Consider the following 18,549-nt stretch of genomic DNA (forward strand, 5'->3'; position numbering starts at 1 on the left):
TGGGTGGTCCTCCACCAGGCTTTACTGAAAGTGAGAATGAAGCCTGTGTAAGCAGACAGACCACGATTTTGTTGCAGAAACCAATCTTTGTATTATCCTATGTTAGCAGCAGTTGATGGTTACACAACCCAGGACTTAACAATACAATCAGCACTTTCCTGCTTCCTATCCCAATGTGAAAACTAACCCAGGCCTATTACGCATGGGTGTCTTGCTTTGCTTTCCCCGTGCATGTCTGTTGGGTTTTCTTTTTGGGGGGGTGGGTTTCTTTTCATTCTTCATTGATTTGCCTCTCTTCAGTGCTCAGTTTGCTTTCAGGTTGCTGTTTCCCCAGGTTTTCTGAGAGTGCTTTTGTGCCAGTTTTTCACTTGCTTAGCTTCCAAGCCAAAGGTAATTCAAAATCATACAGATTCCCTTGGATTCCACCTTTTTCCCGTTTAAAATTTTTAAAATATTTTTTACAAGTGGCATAAGACTATCACTAGTCTCAGAGAGCTGAATTTTTTAAAAATAGGGAAAGTTTAAAAGGAGCTGTGTGAGGTTTAGTTCCCTGCTAGTGTTGACTTGAAAGGGGAATCAGAGAGGAGGCAAACAGCAGCATCCTCTATGTTAAAAAAGAGAGGATTTTAGTGCTACATGCAAACAAAATATAGGGAGTATCATCAGCACAGAATGAAGTTGACATGAGATGAGTAAGGGAGGCTGCAAGGTGAGAGGGCAGACAGGCGGGTGCTGAGAGGAGACAGTATTAACTCGCTCATGCTCTCATTCTCTGTTTTTCACTCTGCCGCTAACAGGGATATTCTCATTTTTTCTAATTCTGTAATCCTAGTTCTACTGCATTGTTCATTGGAGATTTTATGCTATCTGATTGCACCAATTTTTATATTCTGTTATCCACCTTGAATCTTGGCAAGAAAAGCAGGATATAAGCGAAGTAAATAAATAGTGCTACAGCAGCTAAGGATTTGTATAAATAGTTTCATTTTTCAAAAACGTTTATGTTGTGGGACAGAGATGTTTGTTTTGTAAGGAGTCAGTCATGTTTTATAATTTCTCCAAATGCAGTTCTTCTAATGGTGCTTGTCCTGCCATTGAGACTGCTGGATGTAAAAAGATGCCATAGCAACAGCTGGACAGTAGCCATGACATCATGCATGACAAGAAGAAAACTAAAGGAAAAGTTGGTTCCATTGCTTAAAAAAGTGTATCATCTGTCTTATCTTAGAAGCATACATGAGATCCCCCCCTGGCTATAATGATTTACAGAGACAATAGTTCTCCTTCGAAATACTTCGAAAAGTGGTGTTCAGGCATTGCTTTCTTCAGTCCTAAAAGGAGTTGAAAGGATGGAGGACCATCTAGTCACAGACAACTATACAGACATGCATTATCTGTTATGTAAGTTTTAGTTTTGAAATAAGTACACAAAAACAAAGAGCTAATTTGGACATGAGAAAAGGGAACATGAATGACTTGTGCTTTTTTTGCCCTACACTTCTGAGTCTTGTCTCTTTCTCTCCTCTTCAGATGCACCCAAGATGCAAAAGGGCTCCCTCCCTTAAGTCATTCATCCTTCATGTCTTGCCGCTTCCTTGCAATATTCAAAGGAACAATCTTTCACACCTTCAAATTAACTTCATCGTTCATCCATCATTTATCCACTAACTTTTGTGTGTGGCTGAAATGCCTTCATAGGATATATACATTAACCAAAAACCATCCCACAAACATTACCAGTATAGGACCAAATGGGGCTTGCTTTACCTTAGTTAAAATTCAGTGGTATTAACATCATAATGAATATTAGCAGTGTTTCAAGCTTTCCTCTCTCTTTTCCCATTAATATTTCTGGGGTGGTCACGTTTTCTAGAGAATACTCTAAGCTGAATTGTCCTGTCCAACATCATAATGCATGAAACTTTGATAGTAATGTCCCATGTACTACTACCTTTATTTGAACCTCTCATAATTTCCCCACGCCATAAGACCTATATAGGGAAATAAGTGTTGTTTCAGAAAGGCTCAGTGTCCTTATGACATCAGCACAAAAGAAGAGAAGAAGAGAAGCATGAAGTAGTGTAATGCTTAAGAGCTGGATTGATTTCTCTGCCTCTGTGGTCTAATCCTTGTTCTATCCCAACTAGAGAAAAAAGATGGGGGTTGTGGTGGTGATATTGTTAGCCTAGTATAGTTACAGTATGCATTACAGTAGTATAGTTACAGTAGCAAAAGAGAAACACAGGCAATGCAGTAGAAACATACGTCAACATAGCAACACTGCTAATCTCACTGAGTTTCCAGTTCCAACACTGGCAGCCATTAGTCACGATGATCCTTGTTAGTAGTGCTCCCACATTCATAGAAGTCGTGACAATGGTCAGAATGTTATGGTGATGCTTCAGAAATGACCCTGCATCCCTTCTCACACAGTGCATAAGCATTCTTCCAAGAACTGTCCACAGCACCACTTCTTTTAGAACTTCCCAGAGCCTAATAGTTGGCATGTAGGACCCATCAACCACCACTACCAAGATGGGGCTTTTGTACTGTACCAGTGGCATAGGCCACAAAATACCACCTTCTCTGACACAACTCTGTGCATGCATGGCAATGTAGTTTAGTGTGGTGTAGCACAGGGTATCACAGAAATGTACCCAGGTTTCATCAGGAGAATGAACTGAGGAGAGGCATGCACATATTGGTCAATAACTAGTAAAGATCTATGTTATATGGACTATTAGCCAAATAAAAGTAAATTTCTGTCTCCTTTTCTCCGTTTCATGTGTCTTGCAAGTTCATTTTGTCAGTTTCCAGTTCTGCTGGTTATTTCCTAGTGGACCTTATCCATTTCCCCCTCTTCTGTTCCATGGCAGAATGAAAGAAGAGAACCTTTTACTGAATCTATTTTTATAGGGAAGCCATACATGTAGCCCTACTGGCTTCATCTGAACTATTCAAGGGTGCTTAAAGCTACACAGTTCAAGTCATGGTGACTTGAATAATAAATTGTTCTTGCTAACTGAAAGGCCCTATGCCTAAAATCCATCTCATAATCATTAACTAGTATTTATAGTGAATTTAATGTTCTCCAAGTGACATTGGGATGTGGAAGCACCGACACTTCTGAGGTGACCTCACTTTGTTGTATAGTTAAGCAGTTCCAATGATTAGATTCTTCAAACATGATTTATATGATCATTATATTGTACTCTGCATTACAACATTATCAATTTTATGTTTTTATTTTTTTAGGGTAGAAAGTACATGTGTATTTTAGTGCACCCATACACTTTTGTTCATAATATATCACACCCAAAGAAGAAGGAGAAGAGTTGGTTTTATACCCCACACTTCACTACCCAAAGGAGTCTCGAAGCCGCTTACAATCATTAGATTTCTGTGTGGTTTGTTAGAAGTTTTTTTTAAAAAAAATTATAGTGGCCACCTGTATATTAAAACATACTGACAAGAATAGTTAACAAAGATTTTGGCATAATTCTTTGTCCATGTGTCATGTACCGCCAAATGTGTCCCTAAATTGCACTTTAGTTTTATCGTCATCTAATGAATGTTTTACATTGATTGGTTGTGTTTTAACTGATGTTTTATATTTTTATACTTACTGTGAATGTATACTGGTTGTCAGTTTGTGGAAGCTGCCCTGAGCCTGCCTGGCGGGGAAGCTGGGGTAAAAGTGAAATAAATAAATAAATAATACATTTAATGACCCTCCCTCCATTAAACACTGAGCCCGCCTGCGGGGAGGGTGGGATATAAATCCAAATGAAATAAATAAATAGAAATATGTTTGACTTAAGAGAACTGATACTCTGGTACCCTTAATCAATATTTTGATTAGCTTTTACAAGAGGAGTGTCAAACATTTTTTGAGCAAAAGAATAATCAGAAGATGGAATATATGTGCTATTGGATTCATCCATGGGTGTGAATGTTTTGCACTTGCAGTGCATCCATTTCATACATGGGATTTTGTTTTCAGTAAGATATAAAGACAGTATTCCTAAATAGTGTGCCAAGAGTTATATGTGGGAGGCTGATAATTTTAATGGTTGTTGATCACAACAGGTGTATTTATTTGTTTGTTTATAGTCCGGCTTTCTCATGGGAACTCAAAGCAGATTACATGGTCAGGTCGATTCTAATTGGACTACGTACCCCATATTTGTGCGTGTGTGGGGCCATATTTATTGCAAAGCAGATATCAGGACACTAATGGAGATTATTTTTTGTTTTTTTGCAAGAGTGCGGGACAGAATTTTGTTGTGCCTCCATTAAATTTTTTAGTTCTGAAGAGTGTTCCCACAACATACTCCAACAGGGAAAGTATTAAGAGAAGAAGGACTGTGTCTACTTTTATCCAAAAGCCAGAATGCAGACATTTCAAACTGCTCATTTTCAGATTGTCAACAGATCAATGCCTTACTCATGAATATACTTCATGTTTATTTGTGCTTCAGAATTAGTGCCTTATGTGTTACGGACTTGGGAACTGCAGAAAAATTAGTATTTCTAGTGTGTGATCATAGCCAGGACTGTTACAAAGATGACATATAACAAGGTCTTCACAAAACATACATTTTTTCACAAAGTGCAGTTGTTCCCATTTGTTCATCCAGATGTCATCTCTTGAGGGTGTGCTTCTGCAGGGATATCACAACTTTCCCCAGCTCTGTATTTTGTAATTGTGAGCACCAGATGGTGTATCCATTGCTACTGCAATGTTGGCATATTTTTGATTTCTTACACCAATTGCATTTCTGTACTGCTATTTTTGCTGGCTGTTTAGATAGTTCCAGAGAATAGTTAAAAGTAGTTTCATATCTTCTGAGTGTCATACTCTTCTGCACTATGGCAGTATGTATGAGGAAGGCATTGCAGCACACTATTAAGTGATGAGAATCTAATGAGTCCATCTGTTATTTTAATGGAGAATGATCTGGTCTGAACATTTTGCTTTTGAAGGATTAATTTTCTTCAAAGGGACTTATTCCAGCAGTTCATTACCATCTTCATGTTGATGTTACACTCCTAGGCACCAATGTCAAAATAATATAAACATGGAAGAAAATAAGGAGTAACAATACACAGGTATACAAAAAAATCTACATACAAAACTACCTGAGTGAGAAGAAACAAATGCTTAAGGGGGAAAGGCCCAATGGGAAAGGTTTTATGTGAAACATTTTCAAAGAAACAATAGCTAGTGAGTATTACTTGCATATGGAGAAGCTAAAGTAATGAGAGAAGAAAATTTTGCATGTTCTATCTATATTTTGAAGAAAACAATTTTGTTATTGGCATTATACAGCTGTGAAATTTCCCTTTCTCTTAATGATGGCAAAGAGATGGGGCTCATGTGACCCTTCTAAGGAGGAGGAAAATATCCCTGGTTTTGGTATGAATTGGGATCAGCAAACCAAACCATTACCCTCACTTTCTTCTGAGCTCAGTTCCAAATTGCAGTCTTTATCCTGACATCATTGGGAGCAAGGAAGAGTATAAATACCTTCTTCCAATACCTTGGGAACTCCTTGTCCCTTAGCACTCCCTGTCTTATCTCTTCTGTTACTTTCCCATTTGCCTGCTGCTGATGTCCCTCTGGAGGCCTTCCTGTATATCTTCTGCCCTTTTGGCACCTGGGACACACTACCAACATGTCAGACTCCCTGTGAAATGCTTATTCACACAGCACTGTTTCTTGTAAGCAGGACAGATATTCTAACAAAGGATTTTATCCTCTTTTCCTTTTGTTTACTAGGAAACTGACTTCATGACCTTTAACATCTCAATGCATCGATCCTGGTGGCGAGAACATGGGCCAGGCTGCATACGAAGAGTGGTGCGTCCTTCAGCTCCTGGGATTTTAGATGATTTTTCCTATGTCTCTGTGACAGGCTGCATCATTGACTTCCAGTACCTAGAGGTCATTCACAGTGCCATCCAAATATTACTCTCTGTAAGTGTTCATTCACCACTAAAATCAGATTCTGCCATTCTTGTGCTGCCTTTTTATAAAAGTTACAATTTTTTTTTCAACTGCTGTTTGTTGCATTACTTTTAGACAACTCAGGGCCAAAAAGCCACCACCATCCCAAACTTTGTACCATAAAATAGCATTAAATATATCACCAAGGGATGCATGCTTTGAAAATGTGTTTAAAAAAAATCCGACCAATGTTTTTTGATCAAAACTGAATCACACCTCCACAAGCAGGGCTCTTTTTGTAGCAGGAACCCCTTTGCCTATTAGACGACACACCCCTTATGTAGCCAATCCTCCAAGAGCTTACAGTAGCCCCTGTAAGAAGAGCTCTGTAAGCTCTTGGAGGATTGGCTACATTAGGGGTGTGTCGCCTAAGTAACAATTCTTTTTTGTCAGTTGTCAAGGTTTCACACAGATTCTGAATAAATGTTCTGTACATACAAAACTTCCGTATTACAGGCATCTGCATCTACCCAGGTGATAATAACCTCCAAATATATATATAATATTTGGGAGCAACAGAATCATTTCTTGCAGTTTTCACTGCCAAAGAAATCATAGGAGCAAGAATGGTAAAGACAATTCAGTATTTGCCTCAGTCAAAGTAAAATTATTTGCCAGGGCAGAAGCTTCAAAACATTGATGGGAACTGGATTTCCCAGTATGAAGTCATCTTATGTAGGATTGTCAGATACCGATTAAAATGTTAAATGCCCATTAAAATGTTAAAAGTGTTTGATTGCACTGATGCAATCAAAGGCCTCTTTGCCTTTCCCTGTATGTGATTCAGAGAGGCTCACTTTCTGAATTAACTACTGCTTTTTCTCTAGTGTACAGAATTTTAAAAACTTGAACTGTAAAGATAGCAGCTTTGCAAAATGACCATGGGGGTTGTGGAAACGTGTACGTGGTTTTATTAACTTTTATCGTATAATGCAGCACAACTGATCCCATAGCACATATCATTTAAAGGTGTGAAGCTTTAAATTCTGTGGACATTGTATCAGAGTCACATGATCTGGTCAGGAGTTTGTTGGTAACAAGCTAGCAATCTCTTCCCAACTTCCTCCTTTGCCAGAAGGGAAGAATTTAGCAGATATGTTAGGAAATCAATGGAAGGTGAAATGATAGCATGTTTGATTTTTTATTCAATTCATGGTATACCACATACGAAGCAAACAAAATACATGTGCAGCCAATGCTATGAGGGATCATTAATACCATAGGTAAAGGTAAAGGTTTCCCTTGCTCGAAAGCCAGTTGAATCCGACTCTAGGGTTGCGGTGCTCATCCCCGTTTCAAAGCCGAAGAGCCAGCGCTGTCCGAAGACGTTTCCGTGGTCATGTGGCCGGCATGACTAAACACCAAGGTGCACAGAACGCTGTTACCTTCCCACTGAAGTGGTACCTATTTATCTACTTGCAATTTCTTGCTTTCGAACTGCTAGGTTGGCAGGAGCTGGAACTAGAGATGGGAGCTCACTCTGTCATGCGGCACACTCGGGTCTCGAACTGCTGAACTACTGACCTTCCACAGCCTGCAGTTCAGTGTCTTAACCACTTGAGCCACCGCAGCTCCACCATTAATACCATAGTGTCAGTCTTATACTTCCTTGGGTAACAAGACAGTAAGGATAAGGTGCCATTAAGAGCTGAGCATGAAGAAACAACCAGAGACTAATGGAAGTGTGTGGTATCAGGCAGAGGAATGTCTAGAGAGCAAGCAGAAAGAATGTCTAGAGAGCAACCAGAAAGGCTCCATCTATAGGATAAAGATTCCTGCATGATTCACCAGCCAGAGAACACCACAATGACCTTCATTCTGACAGCAGTAACTTTACCTTGATTATGTAGTTGTTATATATAGCATAATGTAGGTTATAGACTATTGCTTTAAGGCATTTTATATTATATTGTTTGAATTACAACACAGAAGGCACAAAGTTGAAGTTTAGCAACAGATGTATTAAGAGAAGCTAGATCCCCCCCCTTTCAGTTAACTAGATAGCTAATTCATGAATATATTTGTGTTCAAGTGGGTCAGGTTTCTCTTATTAACCTAAAACACATCTTTGTAATTAAAATTCTGTTAAATACTCTCCTGGGTAAAAATTCTTCCCTAAAATGATATTTGAACTACAAAATATAGTTGAACTATAGCCAAACATTCACAGATTTTTAAAAAATCTTACACCTGCATACATACTATTTTGCTTGCAGCTAATTCTAAAAATATAGTTATCCTCCCTGTACAGTTAGAACATAACTTATTTTCATGAAGCTGTAGAACTGTAACAAGCCATTTTACAGTGTAACAAAAATTTAATTGGTGTAACTAATAATGTTATCGTGCTCAAAGCTGTAGAAGTGAAACAGCAAAACAGTGAGTTCACTTAGTAAGGAACTTTAGTATTCTTTGAAGACCTGCTGCATATAATTTCTGAGATTTTGCTTGTAATAGCAGTTTATCATATGCTTCTTTTAGAAGTAACTCTAATTTTAAACAATTACTTTATATTTTTACAATACAATGACTACGCTAAAGCCTTTGATTGTGTGGATCACAACAAACTGTGGCAAGTCCTTAAAGAGATGGGAGTACCAGACCACCTCACATGTCTTCTGAGAAACCAAGGGTCAAGAAGTGACAGTTAGAACCGGACATGGAACAACTGATTGGTTTAGCATAGGAAAAGGAGTATGACAAGGATTTTCACCCTGCTTATTTAGTTTATATGTAGAGTATATCGTGAGAAATGCCAGCCTGGATGAATCACAAGCGGGAATTAAGATTGCCGGGATAAACATCTACAACCTCAGATATGCAGACGATGCCACTCTAATGGCAGAAAGTGAACAGGACCTGAAGAGCCTGTTGCTGAAAATGAAAGAGAAGAGTGCAACAGCTGACTTGAAACTCAACATCAAAAAAACTAAGATCATGGCATCCAGCCCCATCACTCCTTGGCAAATAGAAGCAGTGACAGAATTCACATTCCTGGGATCCCCAACCACTGCAGATGGTGACAGCAGCCATGAAATTAAAAGACCTCCTCCTTGGGAGGAAAGCTATGGCAAACCTAGACAGCATAATAATAAGTAGAGACACCCTGCTAACAAAAGTCTATGTGGTCAAAGCGATGGTATTCTCAGTAGTAATGTATGGCTGCGAGAGTTGGACCATAAGGAAGGCTGAGCGCCAAAGAATAGATACTTTCGAATTATGGTGCTGGAGAAGACTCTTGAGAGTCCCTTGGACTACAAAGAGATCAAATCAGTTAATCCTAAAAGAAGTCAACCCTGACTGTTCCCTGGAAGGCCAGTGTTAGCCAAATTGCCTTGTTCTTTTAACAATATGGGGGATTAAGACTTTTAAATTGGCAATAGGCAAGTACGGGAGCAAGCACTGGTGTATACAGAGGTCCCGCTTCTAACAAGTCATCAGACTTAGACTGAATTCAGATTGGAATTAATATTGTTTTATTCAATGTATCTCAAGCACACAAAATCATAAACACGCTTCACATGTACAGTCCTAAGAAACTTAGATAGAAAGGGTAAAGCAACTGTTGCGTTAGCAGGAATAATAGTTGGTGGGTATATTTACCTGTCCTCGATGGATGAGCGTTCTTCAGGAAAAATAGAAAGAGAGTATAAGGAATGGGGGGGTCATGTGCCTGAACCAGCAAGCCACGTGGGAACTCGTCGGTAGCACTAAAACCAAGAGTATAGGGAGGGATATAGAAAGTATAGTGCAGGGAAGGAGAGAGAGTGAGGGGCAATGGCTGCACCCTTTTAAGGGGGGAACGTGGAGGGGGAGGGCGATGCTGGCCACATCCCCTTGGTATGCCTCTAGTTAGTCTGTCCCAAAAACACACCTATTTGGTAAAGGGAATAAGGGGAGGGGACAAGGAGTGGTCAATATTGAGAGCTAGTAACTTAGACTGGAGAGTGGCACCTGGATGAAGAGGGTATGAGTCACCGGGCTAGGGCTATTGTCTCTTGATGGGCTTAGCTGAGCCTGTTGATGGGCGAGAGATTAGTTTCCAAGCAACCATGTGTAGAACCTCTCGGTTACGTGCAGTTTTGCATGTAGATGTATGGGTGGGTGGGGGGTTGCCTGCGTGTGTCAGAGGATGCTCCTTATGGCGTTTGGAACTTCTTTGTTCTTGGGCTTGACCTGGCTTGGCGTTTAACTCCTTCATGCAGCCAGGGAACTGGTCCATCTCACAGCAGGTAAGAGGGCAGGTAACCTTGGAGAACCAACTGGAACAGCAACGCAAAGGAAGACTTTCTTTTCTTATGTGTGTACTCTCAACTGGCATCATATTGGGTCACCATGCAGTACAGTCCCTTTAAGCAAAGGTTTACACAGTCCATTTTATCACTCATGGCTTATATAGTTCATAAGAGCACATTAAGTGCCTTGCAGGGCAGCACCAGATACTGAAATTGAAGCTCAAATACTTTGGCCACCAAATGAGAAGGGAGCACTCAATGGAGAAGACCCTGATGCTGGGAAAGATTGAAGGTAAAAGAAGAAGGGATGAAATGGTTAGACAGCATTACTGATGCAATGAACATGAAATTGAGCAAACTCCAGAGGACGGCGGAAGACAGGAGGGCCTGGCGTGATATGGTCCATAGGGTCGCGAAGAGTTAGACTCGACTGTGCGACTAAACAGCAACAATAAATCACATCTAGAGTTCCCAGGATCCCTTGCCCCGAATCTGGTTTCACACTGCTTCTGTGGCTGACAGGAGAAAAATAATATAAAGGGGGGTGGAGCTGTGAGTGACAGTGTGACATTACTTCCAGGAATGTGAAAATCCATTTGCTATAGAAATTGCTGGAAACTCTATGCTTTTTACCATAGAGTTTCTAGGGATTCCTATACAGGAGTGATGGCACTTTTGGTTTTCCCATGGAAGTGAAGTCTTGCCAGTGCCTTTCCCATGTCTCTCCCCTCCCCAGACTCCTGCTGGTTTTCTGGCCGTGCCTGACAACCCTAGTTACATCCTTCTAAGCCCACTGAAGTAAATGGGCTTAGAAGGGCACAGCTATGTTTAGGGCTGCACTATACGGAAAGTGTGGCTTTTCTAAATTTCAGATCCTGTAAACTGATCACATTAAAATTTTAAAAACCCAAATTCATGCTAGTATATCTGTAAGAAGTCCACCTCCATTTTTAAAGCTCTGAAAGATACTTCTTGAGTAACAAAATGAAACCTAAGATAAACTATCAGTGCAATCCTGTACAAAGAACTGCAGACTGGAAGGTCGGTAGTTTGGCAGTTCGAGACCCAAGTGCTGCATAATAGAGTGAGCTCCCATCTCTGGTCCCAGCTCCTGCCAACCTAGCAGTTCGAAAGCAAGAAATTGCAAGTAGATAAATAGGTACCACTTCGGTGGGAAGTTAACAGCATTCTGTGCACCTCGGCGTCTAGTCATGCCGGCCACATGACCACAGAGACATCTTTGGACAGTGCTGGCTCTGGCTTGGAAATGGAGATGAGCACCGCCCCTTAGAGTCGCATTTGACTGGCTTTCGAGCAAGGGAAACCTTTATATTTACTTAAGTTAATTCACTTCAGTAGATTTAAAAGGGTGGCATTGAAAAGCTGTTAATCATTTTAAGACTGGAGAGGGGAAATTGTCATGCATCATGACAAAATTAACTTAATATATCTTCATTTTCCATCGCTTCAAATTGCCCAGTAAAATATTTCACCCTCCTCAAGAGTTTTTACATAAATAATTTGCCCTTTTAAACATCTTATTAATTGTTCATTCTCTGGCAGGGCATCATGTTGTCTCCTTGATTTTGTTAATGATTTCTGCCCCACTGTGTTCAAAGTTTCTGCCTTGCATGGATTATTTATTGTGAGGAAGAGTAATGACATTTTGTGATCTTAAATACTATTTCATCAAAGGAAGAATCATTTAATTAGCAACCATTTAATTAGCAAACTAGTACAGCAGCCATTGAAATGGATAATGTAAGGAATGTGTTAATTATCAAATGCTGTGACTTCTGGGTTCAGGATAGGCTTATGACCTTTCTAAATGATTGTTTTAAAAATTAATGAAAAGTTGTTTTTTCAGTTGTTATGAAACAGTAGATATGTTTTCCAAGGAAGCAACTTTTCCAGAGGGTTGGATCTTACAGATCCATTCCATTAACAGTGGCACCTTCTTCTAGCATAGGGAGCTTTGGCCACCAAAACAGCCTCTTGCATTGGCAAAAGTTCCTTAAGCCAAGGGAAAATACCATTTTGGTGCAGTAGATATGTAGGATCTGACCCAATATTTTTTTCCACTGGAGAAATGTTCAACTCTTTTGCATTTTGGAGGGCTTTTTGCTGCTGTATTAAGTATCATGGGTATCTATTGAGTCTGATGATATCATGAACAATGTGTTGCACATTTCCATAGTATACTATGCCACATAACTTTGAGGACTTCATTGTGTTTTATGTGGTTGACCATTTTACTGGCTGAGAGCTTCCCCACTGCAGGGCAATGCACATGTAGCCTTAGGACAAAAGAAAAGAAAATCCCAGGTTGAGGTCCCCCAGTATCTGACATGAAGAATGCCTGCATAGCATAATTTATTCTGACATACACCTAGACACATTTTGTGCAATGTGAAGCAAATTTGGGGGCAGTTGGGCATATGGAACTTAATAAGGACGAAAAAAGACAGAAAGAAATAAAAAATGCAGGTGAATACTGTTTCCTTTCAATATTCATACCCTTATACTAAAGTATATTTTGGAATTAATTACTTAATCAAAGGCATTTATTGACTTGTACCAAACTCAGATAATATCTGTAGATATACAACTGCTATATAGTATAACAAAACAAAATAATATGACATGATAATGCGAGTTAAGTCAAAAGTCAAGTCCAAAATTGGTCTGCAGCAACTCCTGGTTCTTTTCCTCAGCCCCTAAAGCTTCATCTGCTCCTTTCCACACATTAAGCCTTTATTAAAGGGACAGGAGATAAATTCCAGGCCTGATGGCTACCCTAGTTACAGGTAGGTTAACCAGCCTCCTATCCCCCATTAGCTTTCCCCTGCTGTCATAGTGGGAGAGAACCAAGGGGTGGGGTGATGTTGTGGCAATTGCAACATCACCTCTGGTCATTGTGACACTTTAGGAATTTCCCTAGTCTCTGTGGTATTTACCATAGAGATTGTGGGAACTTCTAGGGTGGGGGTGATGTCATGGAGAGTATCAGCAACAACCCTCATCCCTATTCTCTGCACCCAAAAAACTCTTGGGCGTTGTCAGTGCAGGGCTAGAAACTCAGTAGCTAGGCCATCAACTCTTGTGCAAGTTACTTGGTCTTCCTTCTTCAGTCTTTCTATCTCCTTCTGTACCTTCTAACAGCAGAGGCCACATTTGGTGCTTTGTTCCTACTTGCCAATGTTGATTTTATCTTTCACCAGTCCTTGAAGGAGAGTCCTATCCCCTGAGTACACTTCTGGAAGGTCCAGTTGACTCTGGTTCTGCAAGAGGCAGGGTTGCCATCCAATGGGGTGTGTGGGGACATGGGAGAGTGCCATCAGTGCAATGATGTGATGTCACTGCCAGGAGAAACCTGGAAGTGACATCGCGCTACTCTAGGAATCACAAACAGAGTGGTGGTGGGAAACGATTGCCTGAAGGAGGTCTCTTGCCATAGCAGGAGACCTGGTAATCCTAGCAGGAAGCAATATTTCAAGCTCTTATGAGAGGACAAGGCCTCAGCTGGGCCCAGCAGATGGTAAGACTTAGAGCTGCCAGGTCTCCCACTATAGCTGGCTTCCCCACTGGAGTCCCCACTGTCATAGCCACTCAATAGAGATTTAGTAGAAGCCTAGAGAATCACCCCATCTTGATGATGTCACTTCTGAGTTCATGCTCTAAGTGTTGTCACTCCATTGGAGTGCTGCCAATTTGCATTTCCCTGCACCCCCAAGTGTCCTGGCAGTTGACAGTGCTTGGCTGGGTGCCCGTTGCTTGAAAGACTGAAACAGGTAGGCCCAAAGGACACAAAAGGTCATCAGCTATATTGATAATAGAGTTCTGGCTCTGGACTTCATTCCAAACAATGCTGCAAATAATCTCCTTATTACAACAACTATGTAGTTTAGGAACAGCCACTTTGTGAAGAGGCCTCCATTAACCTCTATTATGACATCACTGTAAATAGAAACAGAACTTTCCCATTTTTCATCCGTAGCAAATCAAGATCTGCAAAATTATAATAGTGGGGGCTCAGTATGCAGCTACGGGTTAGGGAAGAGGACAGAGACTGGGAAAGGGGGGGGCCTTCTCCCTTATGTTCAAGAGGGTCTCCTTTTTTATTGCTCCCCCGGTGCTTCCCCCCCCTCTCATTTTCCCAACCTTCCTACTTCCCTGTTTTTTTCTCTCTGTTATTTTACTTTCCTTTACCTGGATGGCCCAAGCTAGCCCAGTTTCATCAGATCTCAGAAGCTGAGTCAGTTCTGGTTAGTAGTTGGATGGGAGACCACCAAGGGAGACCAGGGTCATGCTGTGCAGAGACAGACAATGGCAAACCACCTCTGTTCGTCTCTAGCCTTGAGCTGGCTGTGACTTGATGACATTTTTCACCACCACCACCACCACCACCACCACCATGTATTCTCATTTTCCCTTCCCTCTTTCCTGTACTCTTTTGCAGGGGTCTTTTTGTAGAAAAAGCCCAGCAGAAACTCATTAGCATAATAGGCCACACCCAACAGCAGGAACTCATTAGCATATTGGGCCACACCCCTGACAGCACAGCTCATTAGCACATTAGGCCGCACCCCCATGTTACCAGAAGTATGGCTATCCAGCCACACCCACCTTTTGCTTGTTATTCTGTTTACCTTGTTTGTTGTCCAAACCCAGGGCTTTTTTGTAGCAGGAACTCCTTTGCATGTTAGGCCACACACCCCTAATGTAGCCAATCCTAATGAGTTTCTGCTGTTGGGTGTGGCCTATTATGCTAATGAGTTCCTGCTGGGCGTGGCCAACTTGGGAGCCAGCCGGAACTCCGTTCCTGTGCGTTCCTGCCCAAAAATAGCCCTGCTCTTTTGGTTACAAAAGAGGCAAAGGGGGTTACTATGTACTGCCTGCATGTGCAGAGACAGGCTTGCTAACCTCCAAGTGGAACCTGGAGTTCTTTCAGGATTACAGTTGATTTATAGACTATATAGATCAGCTGCCCTGGAAAAAACAGCAGCTTTAGAGAGTGCACTCTGTGGTATTACATCCCGAGTGAGCTCCCTCCCCTCCCCAAACTCCACTGTCCCCAGGCACTGCCCCCAAATCTCCAGGAATTTTCCGAGCTGCAGTTGGCAACCCAGCATGAAACAATTTTAGAATAAACTCTGCTGCACAGTTGCTTGGCAGAATTAATACAGTCTAAGCCCATTGATTTCAACGACTTAATAATTGCCATCTTAAGAATCCTTAAAACAATCAGTATTCATGGGGTTTTAGCGGCATTTGTTTGTCCAGGATGGAGTCACTATAGTAAGAAGAATTAGGGCACCCAGACCAAAATTATAACTGGAGAAGACTATAGGGAAAAGGTATGGTTTCTCCCCAAGAATCAGAAATCATTGTTGGTACACATTTTCCAGCTGAATAAATGTCCAATAATTTCTGTTGCTCTTCCTTTGTCCTTCCAGTTATGTTTCTAATTTTGAAAATGTATGGGATATTGTGAAGCATACCATTAAATATTATTTTGAAAGAACAATCCATTAGTCTTGAGACTAGGCTGAAGTAACAAATGAAGCCTTAAGGTAGGATGTGGCAACTGCTCCCTGCGTCCTAAGCTGCAATAAAATGGCAAGATGTAAAACCAGTGGGACCAGTCCGAGTCATAAAATTCCTCATGATGGATGGCTTACTTCTTCTCTCTGTTGCAGTTCATGGGATAATTTGATGTTGGGGCATTTGTACATAAATAGAATATTCTTCCCTTTACCTTTTGATTTTCAGTTTTACTACTTTTGTCTCATTAACTGGCTAGGAACGCCAGGCCCAGGAAGAGCACAAAAAAGGACTACCATACTGAAGAAATGTAGGACTCTTGAATCACAGAATAAAAGGACACAGAAATAAAATCCAGTTTTGTAATCAGTGTGGTGAAAAAGACAAGACTGCCAGTCACATGAATAACTGTTTAATTTAATTGACAAGTTTCTTAAAAACTCATTAGCGATATAGGAATATACGGAATGACAATGGCTGATTTTTTAAAAGAACTTCTGCATCACCAGTAAAGTTCTACATGTCTCTGTTTAGTCTGATACAATGAAGAATTAGGATATTTTATCTTCAGTTTTGTTACACGGCAAATGCAACTTCTGTTACTAGCAGTTTCTGTTATTCAGCTGGAACTAAGGGCTAATTTTAAAAATCCTGTAGCTTAACAGAGAAGAAGGCTCAGTAGTTCTAGAGTTCTAGCTGGATTATGTGTTATAATCTTTTTATGGCCTTATTTTGTTCTCACATAAATCACAATTTAGTTTCATTTCAGGCCACAAATTCAACACACAGATGACAGACAGCAGAGGCTGTTATGAGAAAGTCTTCAATTAAAATCATCTGCCTGTCTTTTCATCAAGGTTTAACAGCCTTTCTCTTGGCCCCTGTGTGAGACAGCATGCTGGACTAACTAGATGGACTATTGGTCTGATTCAGCAGGGTCCTTCTTATTTTCTTAAGTTAAATATGAGACAGCAGGTTCAATGGCAGAGCAAGGAAGTCCTGTGCTCAAATAACCACTGAACTTGCAAGTGCATATATTGTCTTTTTTGTATAGTGGGAGAAGGAGGGAAGAGCCTGTGAATCAGACTTCTTTTGATGCCACCGTATGAAGATGTGAGGGGTGTGGGGACTAAGTCAGAATAGGCCCAAGTAATGAACATAATGAAAGGAAACCTACTCTTTAAAAATGCTCTAACTGATCCTGTGCAGATAAAACTTTTTTCCCTTTTTAATAATGCACTGACTTCTTAGGTTTGTTCAGGTTTGAGAATGAATGTGACCTCACTACAATGAAAGGAATCTTTTCTCTAGTCTGTGAGGTCTCAGGTGAGTTTCCAGTGCTCATTATTTATTTTACCATGGAATAATGGAATAAGCCCAAACTGGATTGCCATTTCACAACTGAGATGTGTAAAGCTCTGTCATAATTATTTTTCTGTAAGAAACTATGTGGGGTCTTGCTGGTCACAGTCTTGACTGTTCCAGCAGTGTGGTCAAGCAGTGGTTTTGAGCCGGGGAATTGTCTGAGCTGACAAATAGAGACTGTGAGTGTCACCGAACTAGCCTCATATATCTTGGGCATCATGGAAAAGAGCTTGCAAGTCCTGGTCTGCCTGGGCTCTATACCACTTTGACCAATTAAATCTACAGGTGATCTTCTGCTTGTGCATTCATCATAACAGCTAAAGAACTTGCCTAGTCTAGCATGGCACAGACTCTTCTGCTGGGTGCTCACCCAAGTATTTGCAGAACAGAGTTGGTGGCTATTTTCCACTTGCGGGTTTTGGGCACCAGAAGGTAGCAGTATATCTAATGAACTTAAGTTACAGGAGGGTAGATTTTAGTTGAACTTTAGGAAAAACTTCCTGGCAGTGTGAACATTTGGACAATGGAGCCAGTTACCAGAGAAGAGGGGTCTTTCTTGCTGGAGATCTTTAATCAGATGCTGAAAAACCATCTGTCAGGAATTATCTAGCTTTGGATTTATGTATATCAAGCAGAGGATTGGACTACTGCAAAGTGCTGTACTTGGGGCTATCCTTGAAAATCATTGTCATAATTACAGAACAGTACATACTTCACCAGGGAAGCTTTGTTTATAAATGAGCGATATGGAATTTGCAAATAAAATGAGGATAGACTTTTAAAAATATTAAATACTGCATGCATTATTACCCTTTACTGTTGAACAAGTCAGGTAAAGGTAAAGGTTCCCTTGCTCGAAAGCCAGTCAAATCCGACTCTAGGGTTGCGGTGCTCATCTCCGTTTCAAAGCCGAAGAGCCAGCGCTGTCCGAAGACGTTTCCATGGTCATGTGGCCAGCATGACTAAACACCAAGGTGCACGGAACGCTGTTACCTTCCCACCGAAGCGGTACCTATTTATCTACTTGCAATTTCTTGCTTTCGAACTGCTAGGTTGGCAGGAGCTAGAACTAGAGATGGGAGCTCACTCCACCATGCAGCACCCGGGTCTTGAACTGCTGAACTACTGACCTTCCACAGCCTGCAGTTCAGCATCTTAACCACTTGAGCCACCACAGCTCCTTGAACAAGTTACATATATATTAAATATTTTGCATAGTCACAGAAAAATGAATGATTGTACATGTAAAATTCACATAGTTGTGGTGAAAATGCACACTGAGAATCTTGTAAGCCTAACAAGAATACTGGAAGATCAGAACATTCATTGCTTAAAATATATTAATTCTTATTTTTGTCCCTCTCTGCAGTGTTTTGCCCATCACTAGTCAATACA

At 40.7% G+C, this 18,549-nt stretch overlaps 1 protein-coding gene across 1 annotated transcript in view; it reads left to right on the forward strand.

Annotated features, from left to right (window-relative positions):
• Positions 1-18,549, forward strand: part of NKAIN3 (Na+/K+ transporting ATPase interacting 3) — a gene marked incomplete at its 5' end in the record, with an annotated part of 191,768 nt that overhangs the window by 95,668 nt on the left and 77,551 nt on the right. The window contains one exon of the mRNA XM_015411701.1: positions 5,783-5,980. Within this exon, the coding sequence (XP_015267187.1) occupies positions 5,783-5,980 (198 nt within the window). The remainder of the gene's footprint in view (positions 1-5,782; positions 5,981-18,549) is intronic.

The sequence above is a fragment of the Gekko japonicus genome, unplaced genomic scaffold (assembly GCF_001447785.1).
Source record: "Gekko japonicus isolate JY-2015 unplaced genomic scaffold, Gekko_japonicus_V1.1 scaffold130, whole genome shotgun sequence".
NCBI classification, from domain to species: Eukaryota; Metazoa; Chordata; class Lepidosauria; order Squamata; family Gekkonidae; genus Gekko; species Gekko japonicus.